This window comes from Stegodyphus dumicola, chromosome 3 (genome assembly GCF_044657685.1).
Source record: "Stegodyphus dumicola isolate Sdum_Otavi_A_Nest chromosome 3, ASM4465768v1".
NCBI lineage: Eukaryota > Metazoa > Arthropoda > Arachnida > Araneae > Eresidae > Stegodyphus > Stegodyphus dumicola.
Genome location: NC_140770.1, coordinates 167,307,719 through 167,320,328, shown reverse-complemented (window position 1 = coordinate 167,320,328; position 12,610 = coordinate 167,307,719). Strand labels below are relative to the sequence as shown.

Sequence of the window (12,610 nt, the reverse complement as noted above, 5' to 3'; positions counted from 1 at the left end):
AAAACGTTTTGAAGGCATTGTCGCCGAACATTTTCGACTATTTTTCTATATCATGAGGGCACTATGCAGGTGTAACAATTGATCAGGACATAGATAGGACATAGATATTGAATATCAGGACATAGCTATTGAATATCAGGACATAGATATTGAATATCAGGACATAGATATTGAATATCAGGACATAGTAATTAAATGTGAAATACTAAAAAATTCAACTGAAAAATCATTATTCTGAATCTAATATTAAGTCAGAAGGAGAGAGTACTCTATCTATTAATAAACATTCATTTAAAGCTAAATGCATATAATCCAAAGCTATCTTGTGTGCATATAAATTACTTTTGAAATATAATTTATATAATATTGCATAAGCCAATGTTTTTTTTCCTTACACATTTGTACTTACCCTATCTATAACGGTGAATGCGAAAGAACTTCTTAAAAATAAAAAATTGTAAAAAGTATATTAAGGAGTACTATGAAGGAAGCTAATTTGGAGTCATTAGTACTGGTGGACATAAATAGATATTTTGGCTAAAGCAAAAATTAAAGATATAATGGAAGAAATATTTGCCCAGGCATCTGAAATGAAAAAAATATTTAAATGGCTAATTATGAATCAGCTGCAGTTTTGTTTATATAATTTTTTAGTCACTGTTATTTATTGTGGTAAAAAGTATAGTTTAGGGTACCCCTTGGCGAAATTTGTCGGTACATGGATACCGATTTTGTGAAATTCTTTGACTCGTTATTTTGGTTTGCGAAGTGGCGATTTTTGTGCTAAAAATCGCCGCTACACAAAGCCAAAATAACAAGACAAACAATTCCACAAACTTGGTATCAACGTGCACATTGACTTATTTTCACTTGAAAAAAAAAATCCCTGAATTGCACAAAAATGGCATTGCGCACTCCTTCGACTTTATCTATGTACACGTCGACCTATTTTCACTTAAAATCCCAGAATTGCACAAACTTGCATTACGCACTCCCTTTAGTTTGTCCATGTACACATCGATATATTTTCACTTAACAAGTCAAAGGAGCACCAAATTCTACGATATAGGCAAACAAAAAATACATAATCTCAATAAAATACATTTTAAATCAAAGAATAAAATAACATAAAAAAGGAAAAGCATGTTATACATTTAAGCACTACCAAAAGCAAATATTCACTTACCATGATTTTCGAATTAGCTTCGTACACCCACAGACACGTAAAAATCAAAATATCAATCATACTCAAATGACTTTTTTCAAACCAGGTACTCTTTCTGATCGAACGCTTCACATAGTGACCATCTGAACCTTTCTTCTGACAAACCCATTCAAATCCACCTAAACGGTTTTTACGCTCGACTAGACGCATATCCTTCCTACATACAAGACACTTATGGCTACTAAGTAAACCTTGGTTGATCTTTGGATTATGGTAACTTGGCGATTTTTTGGCGACCAACTCTTCTACAGCAACCCTCTTATTTTTTTTTCGCCGCCATTTTGTCTTCACGAAGTAAAGACATGTTTCTTCTCTTTTTATTTACTCAACACTTTTTCCAACAATCTACTAGCCGAATTACACTTATGCTAGAAATTTTATGTAACAAAACTGCTTAATCATGACAAATATTAACTGCAAAATTGGGAAAAGTGCACAATCGCAAACTCCTTGCGCGTTTTTCAGAATAGCACATACACATAAACCATTTACATGTCGACTTATTTTTACTTAAAAAAATCCCAGAATTGCACAAAAATGGCATTGCACACACTCTTAACTTTATCCATCTACACTGCTATTTTCTCATAAATTACAAAAATTTGCACGAAAATGCAAAAAAATTCTGTAAATCTTTAAACTTGGTAAAAAGCACATATATGAAATTACCTGATCGCGAAAAAGTATATACCCTTTCCAAGGATGAACATTTCCACGTATAAAATAAATAAAATATCCAAAAACTTTTACCTCTAAATTATCTATTATATTATAAACGTCACCAACGAATTCATACCGCAAACATTACAAATGGTTACAAATACTTAGTGTCAAATATTTAAATTATTTGCATACACGTTTACTTCAACTGAAACGTATACCAAATTCCTACAAACATAAAATTCACAAAATAACTATCATATAATTAAAATATCACTAAACCATGTACACGTCGACTTATTTTTACTTAAAAAAACATCCCAAATTGCAAAAAAAATGGCATTGCGCACACTCTTCACTATATCCACGTACACTGCTTTTTTCTCATAAATTAGAAAAATTTCATGAAAATGCATGAAAATACTCAACGTATTCTACTCAAACGTATTCCAAAATACTACAAACATATAACTCACAAAATCACGATAATTAAATTAAAATATAATTACATTAAAAAACACTACTTAAAATATAAATAAGCACATACATTAAATTAATAAAAATTAGATTACAATCCTAATTACTTTAAACTAAATCATTGCTAATAACAATTTTCCAATAATACCATATTAATTTATTTACTCCTTACATTTAGAACAATGAATAAAAATAATATCCTCAAATGATTAAAAATAATTAACTTACCTAATCTTCAGAATCTTCATTACATGGCACGCACACTTCCACTATTTCACACAACGAAGCTTAATACAAAATAATATATTACTACAGTTTTCCAAATTCCCCCCCCCTTTTCCGATTAAAGAACTGTAATTCGTCCATTAATGTCACATGACATATATCATGATCTCTCATTTCCCTCACACAAAATAATGCGTAATCGGAACTGAGTACTTCTCACATTATTACCAAAGTCCTAGGTAATAACCTTTATCGCCTCCAAAATGTCGCCAAACTACCAGTTACCATATTCCAAAGATCAGCCTAAACCTTCATTTACACACCAGTCAATTAAAGCTCTTTTCCCCTTTCGCTCCAAATCGTACAGAAACTTCAAATTACAAATTAATCTTACTACATTCGGCCATTCTACCTTCTAAAGAATCAAACCAACACACACCACAAAAACGCTTACAAAACATCCTATGGTTCAAAATTTCCTAGAATCATGCACCCGATTACGTCACAATAGGGTTTCCATAACATTCAACTACTCAGGCTACCATAAATGAAACAACTTGGTGATAAATCAAACAACTTCGCCATATTACAAGGGCTACCTTAAAGTCCACTCTACCCTTTATTGTTTGTAGTTTATTTGAATATGTTTATATAAGTAGTAAATTAGAAAAGATTTTTTGAGGCCTAGTTGGTCAAGAATTGCACATTGAGCTGAAAATTCTAAAAAAGAATGATAATAAAAGAAGAGGGAAATATAGCTAAAGCTGTAAAAATCATTTGAATAATCTTATTCCAGAGATTACATGTTAAACAAAGCTAAAACACCTAAAACTACATTAAAGCAATAAATTGCTCGTGAAAAAACTTACATATTAAACAAGAGAAACTATCGAACAAAATGGGCACGCAGAAAAATCTAAAAAACTTATAAAGTACAGAGAAAAAGGTTGATCTTTACATTACGGTAACTGGTAGTTTGGCGACATTTTGGAGGCGATAAAGGTTACTACCTGGGACTTTGGTAATAATGTGAGCAGTACTGAGTTCCGATTACGCATTATTTTGTGTGGGGGAAATGAGAGATCATGGGATATGTCATGTGATATTAATGGACGAATTACGGTTCTTTAACCGGAAAAGGGGGGAAATCGGGAAAAAATCTGGAAATTTTGTATTTGGCTTTATTCTGTGTTGTGTGAAATAGTGTTTGTGAATTTTTGGATCCCATGGCCGTAAGTAAAGTGAATTCGAAATGGGTATTTAGTGGTATTGAAAAGGATAGTAAGAAATGTTTTTTAAGGTTGTGTGAGAGAGAAATAAACATGTTTTATTATGTTATTTATTTTACCTGGTATCTTGCTTTGAAAGATAAGTATGATTTTAAAGATTCTGAAAGAGAATGAAGAAAAGTGTATCCGCCACGTAATGAAGATTCTGAAGGAGATTAGGTAAGTTAGTATTTTTAATTATTTTTATGCATTGTTGGAAATGTAAGGTGGAAAGCAATTTGGTATTATTGGGAAAATTGTTATTAGCAATGATTTAGTTTAAAGTAATTAGGATTGTAAGGTAATTTTTATTAATTGAATGTATGTGCTCATGTATATTTTAAGTGGTGTTTTTGAATTTAATTATATTTTAATGAAATGATAGTTATTTTGTGAATTTTATACTTGTAGGAATTTGGTGTATGTTTAAGTTGAAATAAATGTGCATGGAAATAATTTAAATCTTTGATAATAAATATTTGTAATGCTTCATGTATGAATTCGTTGGGGACGTGTATAATGTAATAGATGATTTAGAGGTAAAAGTTTTTGGATAATTTATTTATTTTATATGTGGAAATGTTCATATTTGTAAAGGGTAAATACTTTTTCGCGATCATGTAATTTCATATATGTTCTTTTTACCGGGCTTAAAGATTGAGAAAATTGTCATGTATTTTCGTGAAATTTTTTTAATTTATGAGATAAAAGCAGTGTACATGGATATAGTGAAGAGTGTGCGCAATGCCATTTTTGTGCAATTCTGGGATGTTTTTTTAAGTAAAAATAAGTCGACGTGTACATGGTTCAGTGATATTTTAATGAAATGATAGTTATTTTGTGAATTTTATGCTTGTAGGAATTTGGTTTACGTTTAAGTTGAAATAAACGTGCATGGAAATAATTTAAATATTTGATACTAAATATTTGTAATGCTTCATGTATGAATTCGTTGGTGACGTGTATAATGTAATAGATGATTTAGAGGTAAAAGTTTTTGGATATTTTATTTATTTTATATGCGGAAATGTTCATATTTGTAAAGGGTAAATACTTTTTCGCGATCAGGTAATTTCATATATGTTCTTTTTACCGGGTTTAAAGATTGAGAAAATTGTCGTGTATTTTCGTGAAATTTTTCGAATTTATGAGAAAAAAGCAGTGTACATGGATATAGTGAAGAGTGTGCGCAATGCCATTTTTGTGCAATTCTGGGATGTTTTTTTAAGTAAAAATAAGTCGGCGTGTACATGGTTTATGTGTATGTGTTATTTTGTAAAACGCGTAAGGTGTATGGTATTGTGCACTTTTTCCCAATTTTGCAGTGAATATTTGTCATGATTAAGCAGTTTTGTTTGATAAAATTTCTAGCATAAGTGTAATTCGGCTAGTAGATTGTTGGAAGAAGTGTTCAGTAGATAAGAAGAAAAGAAACATGTCTTTACTTCGTGAAGACAAAATGGCGGCGGGGAAAAAAAAATAGAGGGTTGCTGTAGGGGAGTTGGTTGCCAAATTTTCGCCAAAAAATCGCCAAGTTACCGTAATGTAAAGATCAACCGAGAAAAATTAATATAGAAAAAACATGGCCAATCCACCTTGTTCAAGGCCTCGCACAGAACTTGTCAAGGGAAAACTGCTTGAAACTTCCAACCAAGCCAATTTACCAGAAAATAAGCCCATTTCGTCGAACAGATTTGAGACAAATCGTTTTCCTAGTATAAAAATTTAATTAAAATTATTATTAATGATGTCTCAATTAATCTGTCCCTTTTCTCGATGTGCCTGCACACGAGCAAACACAAAAGTGAACATAGAAAGTTAGACAATTTTTTAAAATAGAAAAAACTTGTAATCTAAAAAAGAAAAATGATTGAAGAGATGTAGAAAAATCCTATACAAAGTAGTCTGGTTAGCGAAATGTACAAAAAATTTTACAGTGTTAAACCTGCAATTAATATATATATATATATATATGTATATGAATAAAGTGTTACTTTTCTGCAAAGGTATATTTTTATTTTATAAAATTATTTTTTATTATGATGATGACGATAACTTATACGTGTTATGATATTTTGTATGGGGCCTTAGGGCCGATACATTTTTTACTGCCAGGGGCTGATTTCTTTGGCCAATCCGCCACTGCATTACACTAGCTATACAGTTTTGCCCTAATTTTGATGAAGAAATTCCAGGGACAGGTTCAAGGGCCTCCCAGCTCTCTTTTCCCTTTATTAAACCACTTAAGAGAACATTCTCTGGAACTTCAAGCAAGGCGCAGCAGTACGGAAGCTAGTGCTGCTGTCCGCTATAAGATCCCTATACAGATCAAGAAGGCTGATAGAATGAATTTGGAACATTATTATCACCGAGAAAACAAACGACTAGAAAAAGGATTCTCATCAGATGAGGAAATGAAGAACGTCATGGGGTTGATCTTTACAATATGGTAACTGGTGGTTTGGCAATATAGGTTACTACATGGCACTTTGGTAATAATGTGAGCAGTACTAAGTTCCGATTACGCATTATTTTGTGTGAGGGAAATGAGAGATCATGGGATATGTCATGTGATATTAATGGACGAATTACGGTTCTTTAATCGGAAAAGGGGAGAAATCGGGAAAAAATCTGGAAATTTTGTATTTGGCTTTATTCTGTGTTGTGTGAAACAGTGTTCGTGAATTTTTGGATCCCATGGCCGTAACTAAAGTGAATTCGAAATGGGTATTTATGTATGTATTAATTTAATGTATGTGCTCATTTATATTTTAAGTAGTGTTTTTGAATTTAATTATATTTTAATTAAATGATAGTTATTTTGTGAATTTTATGTTTGTAGGAATTTGGTATACGTTTTAGTTGAAGTAAACGTGCATGGAAATAATTTAAATATCTGACACTAAATATTTGTAATGGTTGCGGTATGAATTCATTGGTGACGTGTATGATGTAATAGATGATTTAGAGGTAAAAGTTTTTGGATATTTTATTTATTTTATATGTGGAAATGTTCATTACTTTTTCGCGATCAGGTAATTTATATATGTTCTTTTTACCGGGTTTAAAGATTGAGAAAATTGTCATGTATTTTCGTGAATTTTTTCTAATTTATGAGAAAAAAGCAGTGTACATGGATATAGTGAAGAGTGTGCGCAATGCCATTTTTGTGCAATTCTGGGATGTTTTTTTAAGTAAAAATAAGTCGACGTCTACATGGTTTAGTGATATTTTAATTAAATTATAGTTATTTTGTGAATTTTATGTTTGTAGGAATTTGGTACACGTTTAAGTTGAAGTAAACGTGCATGGAAATAATTTAAATATTTGATACTAAGTATTTGTAATGCTTGCGGTATGAATTCGTTGGTGACGTGTATAATGTAATAGATGATTTAGAGGTAAAAGTTTTTGGATATTTTATTTATTTTATATGTGGAAATGTTCATATTTGTAAAGGGTAAATACTTTTTCGCGATCAGGTAATTTCATATATGTTCTTTTTAAAGATTGAGAAAATTGTCATGTATTTTCGTGAAATTTTTCGAATTTATGAGAAAAAAGCAGTGTACATGGATATAGTGAAGAGTGTGCGCAATGCCATTTTTGTGCAATTCTGGGATGTTTTTTTAAGTAAAAATAAATTGGCGTGTACATGGTTTATGTGTATGTGTTATTTTGAAAAATGCGTAAGGAGTATGGTATTGTGCACTTTTTCCCAATTTTGCAGTGAATATTTGTCATGATTAAGCAGTTTTGTTAGACAAAATTTCTAGCATAAGTGTAATTCGGCTAGTAGATTATTGGAAGAATTGTTCAGTAGATAAAAAGAAAAGAAACATGTCTTTACTTCGTGAAGATAAAATGGCGGTGGGAAAAAAAAATAGAGGGTTGCTGTAGGAGAGTTGGTCGCCAAATTTTCGCCAAGTTACCATAATGTAAAGATCAACCCGTCATGGTCGTAATATTAAAAGGTACATTGCTAAACTCCTTACTTAAAAGCAGTAAAAAATGCACTTTAATGCGACAGAAAATTATAATCGGTCTGTACACAGTCATCTAATTTTAAATAAAACTATTAGTGTATGAAACTTTTAACAATGCTTCGATTATTCGCATCTCTACCAAAAAGTCATAACAAAGTATTGGTAAGGGGAGGTAACTTCTGATGTTGCCAAAAAGTATTTATGTGACAACCCAGTATGCCTGCAGCAACTCCCAGATGGCATTCCACTTCTTCAAACATTTTTAAAAGTGTGACTGCAAATTATGATCCTTCTCATGAAAACATTATCATTTTAGTTATAGCGATAGATAACATACTACAGTATTTGTTCTCTTCGGTGAAATCTCAGGCCTTGTTTTCAGTTCAAATAGACAATAACGTGGCTCGATGGATAACATACTACAGTATTTGTTCTCATCTGTGAAATCTCAGGCCTTTTTTTCAGTTCGAATAGATGATAATGTTGCTTTGTTAAAGATATAACTCTTTCTTTTCATTTTAGGAAAATCTAGTGCCAAAGTTATATCCATTGTTGAGTTTATGGAATTCTGATTTTTCTTTTTTAGTGAAAATAGATCAATTCATACATTGAGAGCACAGTATACTACTACCCCCACCCAAGGGAAAAAAGCCCCCAAAATGTTCATGTCTTATACGATAAAAGAACATAAAAAAACTTACGGCACTAAATAACATCATTGAAATAGACATGAAGGTTTCCAAACAAGTGGTTTTCTCCTTTAAGTCAGCAACTAATCTGCGAATGTTATCCATGCTGAACAACGGTTTCATGACTTTTTGACTGGATGTAGACAATCGGGTAATGTCCTTTTGGTTGGATCCTAGCAGAGCCCACACCCTTGGCACGCTCACGTATATGGCACATATTGATGTGTACATGGATAAAGTCAAGGGAGTTTGCACTGCCAAGTTTGGGCAATTCTGGGATATTTTTTTAAGTGAAAATAGGTTGATGTGTACATGGATACAAAGTTTCTGCAATTCTTTGACTTGTTATTTTCAAGTTGGCAATCGGAGAAACGTGCGAAAAATTGGGTGATTCTGCACTTTTCCAGTTTGTTGTCAAGGGTGTGGGCTCTCCTAGGATTTTACCTGCCCTTTTTGTTGAACTTGCATATGGCAATAAACAATAAATAAATTATACATACAATAAAGTATACAACATGTTGAATGTATACACACACACATTTTTAAAAAATACCAACTTTTTTTTTTTTTTTCCTTTTAAATTTAACATAGATAATCTAAAGACACTGTATAAATCAACCCAACTGTTGAATGAAATTTCAGAAACTTTGTTAGCAACTGCAAACACAAATTCTATCCATGCCTTAAGTTCAAAAAATGCATATAAAAGGAAATGAAATCAAAGTTCATTGAAATGAATTCTTTAATGCAGTACTGCAAGTATTCAATATAATAATCCATCACTTTTGAGCATCGTCTACAGATAAAAGGCTTGTAAACAGATACCTGTTAGTATCATAAGCAAGTTTATACTCTTTATTGAAAGCGATTTTTTATAAGCTCTCACAAAACATTAAATAGGAACATATATTGTTGCTAGTAGTAGTTCACTGATAACATGAAAACAGTTGTTTCAGATTAAATCTCCTTTTGAAAATGATTATATAATTATTATTCTTATGAATACCTTATAAATTATTTATAGAGCGTCCATAACGACCTTATGAATATATCGTTTTTTATACCTGTTATATTCAGCAGATACTGATCTAGAATATTCAGCTATTGATAACATGACGCAATAAAATTAATACAACATATGGCATAAAACAGATCGTGAATATGAGAAAAAAAATGAAATTTCAAATTTTATGCAATCAATAGTGCTAAATTAAAGGTTACAAACAACATCAAAAATACTAATTTCGAAAGCAAACCCCGTCAACATTTCTTACAAACATCAGTGATTAATAGTACAGATACAAACCGTTGTTTTCGGTACATTTCCTCTCTGGGTGACATTTTTGCTTGCTTTTTCGTTAGCAATACGCATTCGTTGAGTGTTAACCATTTTTGATTTTAAATATTAATAACAAACTTCACAATATCGTCCAACTCACAACACTCCACAGCACCACGTAGTCAAGAGCTCTTCAATCGCGTGACGTGTTTTTGTAACTGACCGAAATCACGTATTGGTTATAGTGATTTTTCCACCTGTCATATTGTATTTTCTTCTTCTATCTTTTTCCTGAAAAATATAAGGCTCATCCTGAAAAGAACTTTACAATTAAAATATTAAAAATTTCCCAAATTTATATAAGGCATTAAATTTTCTATTACAGCTAAGCTCAAGGAGTTTCACTTTTAATCTTTATTCCAGGAGTAGTGACAGAATTGAAAAAAAATTACTTTCGCTGCATAAGTAAGCAATAAAATTAGCAATTGAGCAATAGAAAAATTGCTTAAATAAATATTTGAATTTAATTTTTACAAGAGGTTTCCCGAACTTAATATTTTAAGGATAAGTTCTTGCAAGACCGGCTCGACTGCATCGGGCAGCAAAATTTCTACAATTCTGGAAGATGTGGTACCAAGGAGATTAGAATAAGGCTCCTCTAAAGGCTATATAGGAGCCTTAGTTAGAATAGACCAGGGGTAGCCAACCTGCGGCTCGCGAGCCACATCAAGGCCAACTAGTATCTACAGGCCTGCTCCAATCTGATGATCACATGATCTGACGTCATAATCTTAGGCTTTCAATTTTGTAGGTTGAGCTTGCTTCGCCGTAGGACTAGTGCTAGTGAGATAATTGTTTACATGTGTTTTTTCTTCTGAAAAATTTTGTATTTTACCGGAAAGTAAAATATTATATTGTGAATTCGAATTTATAAGAAAAAGTGTGTTTTAGAATGCCAAGAAAGTGTAGTGTACCTAAATGCCGATAGCACTACTGAACATGTGTCCACTTTCAAATTTCCTTCGGATCATGTACTCTCTCAGTAATGGATAAAAAATATTAATCGCAAAGATTTTGTAGCTGGCAAACACAGTAGTGTATGCATTAAGCATTTCGAAGAAGAATTTATCGTTCGAGAAGATAAAGCTGTTCGTGATGATGGGACGGTATTAGTAGTTCCTAGAACTATTCCAGCTTTAAAAAAAGATGCTTATAAAACGATTTTTCAAAACCAGCCATCTTATTTATCGAAGAAACTTCCCACAAAAAGAAAACACCGGAAGAAAGAGAAGCAGAAATTGATATTCGTTGTGATAAACAATTTGAACAGTGAAAATAGAATGATATTATTAGCGATTTTGAAAACCTAATAAATGGTTTAAAAAAAAAAAAAAAAAAAAAAAAAAAAAGAGAAGAGAGAGATCTTTCCTTTTTATGGATATTCATTACCAAAGGTAAGATCTTTTGGCTATCGAAATTAGAATTTTTAAACTGTCCAAAAGTGCTTGTATCTTTAAAAATACTGGAAGATTTAAATGTAAGAGTTTTTTTCAATGAAAATGAAATTCCCATTGAAAAGTTCAAATGGATATTTGGAGAAGAAAAGCTATGTGATAAATGGTCTAAACTTGAGACAATGATTAGCCATTTGGATGGTTTTTCTGCTTCTGATATTCATGATGACTGCAATTTAAATTTAGATAAAATATCAAAACTACTGTTGAAACGTGCAGAAACAGAAAATAACCCACATTCTGAGAAATTTAAGTTTTTGTATGAACAGCTTCAATTAATGCAAATGAAACAGCCTTCGTATAGTGCAGAATTCCTTGCCTGGTCTTGTTATATATTTTATTGTAATCCAAACAGCTACAATATTATACGTAACAGTAAGTATTTTATATTGCCTCATCCGTCATACTTAAGGAAGTTATCTCTGAAAATTGGCCGAGCAGATTCTGGATTGTAAACAAATCACTGGATGTATTTGGAAAAAAAAAAAAAAAAAAAAAAAAAAAAATGTGAAATTTTAAATGATTCTGAAAAAATTGTCAATTTATTATTAGATGAGATATATATAAAACCACAAGTTTCGTATAAAAGTGGTCGTGTTTTAGGTTTTTCGGATAATTCGCAGATGGAGGCCACAACTCTGCAAACGTTTATGATAAGCTCTATATTATCAAAAAACAGAGATATTGTAGCAATGTTTCCCGTAAAAAACTTATCATCACATCAATTATTAATATTTACAAAACAAGTAATTGACCATGTGCAGTCTTGTGGCTATCGAATTATAACTCTAATATCAGACAATAATAGAATTAACAGAAATATGTTCGAAATGCTTTGTGGTGCATTAAAATCCTCATTTATAAACCCTACCATGCATAATCTTCCTATATTTATATTATTTGATACAGTTCATTTATTGAAATCTATACGAAACAACTGGTTCAATCAGAAAGATTCAAACCAAACATTTTTTATACCGTCATTTGAAAACTTAAATATTGTTTACAATTCCAGTGTTCTACATTTAAAAAAATTGTATGAAATGAAAAAAAAATGATAATCTTAAAATGGCTCCAACTTTATTAAGAAAAGTTTTATTTCCGTCTTCTATAGAGAAGCAGAATGTAAGTACTGCTATTAAACTTTTTGATGAAAAGACTTTAGCTCCTCTGCAAATTGAATCGCAGAATAATAAAACTGGGTATGGAAAAGATGTCTTAGAAACTAAACATTTTATTGATATAATTTTAAAGTGGTGGAAAATTCTGAATGTTAAACACTCTAAA

At 31.2% G+C, this 12,610-nt stretch overlaps 1 protein-coding gene across 1 annotated transcript in view; it reads right to left on the bottom strand.

The window, feature by feature from the left end:
• LOC118182862 (stress-associated endoplasmic reticulum protein 2) overlaps positions 1–10,034 on the bottom strand; it is a 34,832-nt gene extending 24,798 nt beyond the window's left edge. The window contains exon 1 of the mRNA XM_035352253.2: positions 9,837–10,034. Coding sequence (XP_035208144.1) covers positions 9,837–9,920 — 84 coding nt within the window. The 5' untranslated portion in view covers positions 9,921–10,034. The remainder of the gene's footprint in view (positions 1–9,836) is intronic.
• Positions 10,035–12,610: the final 2,576 nt, after the last annotated feature.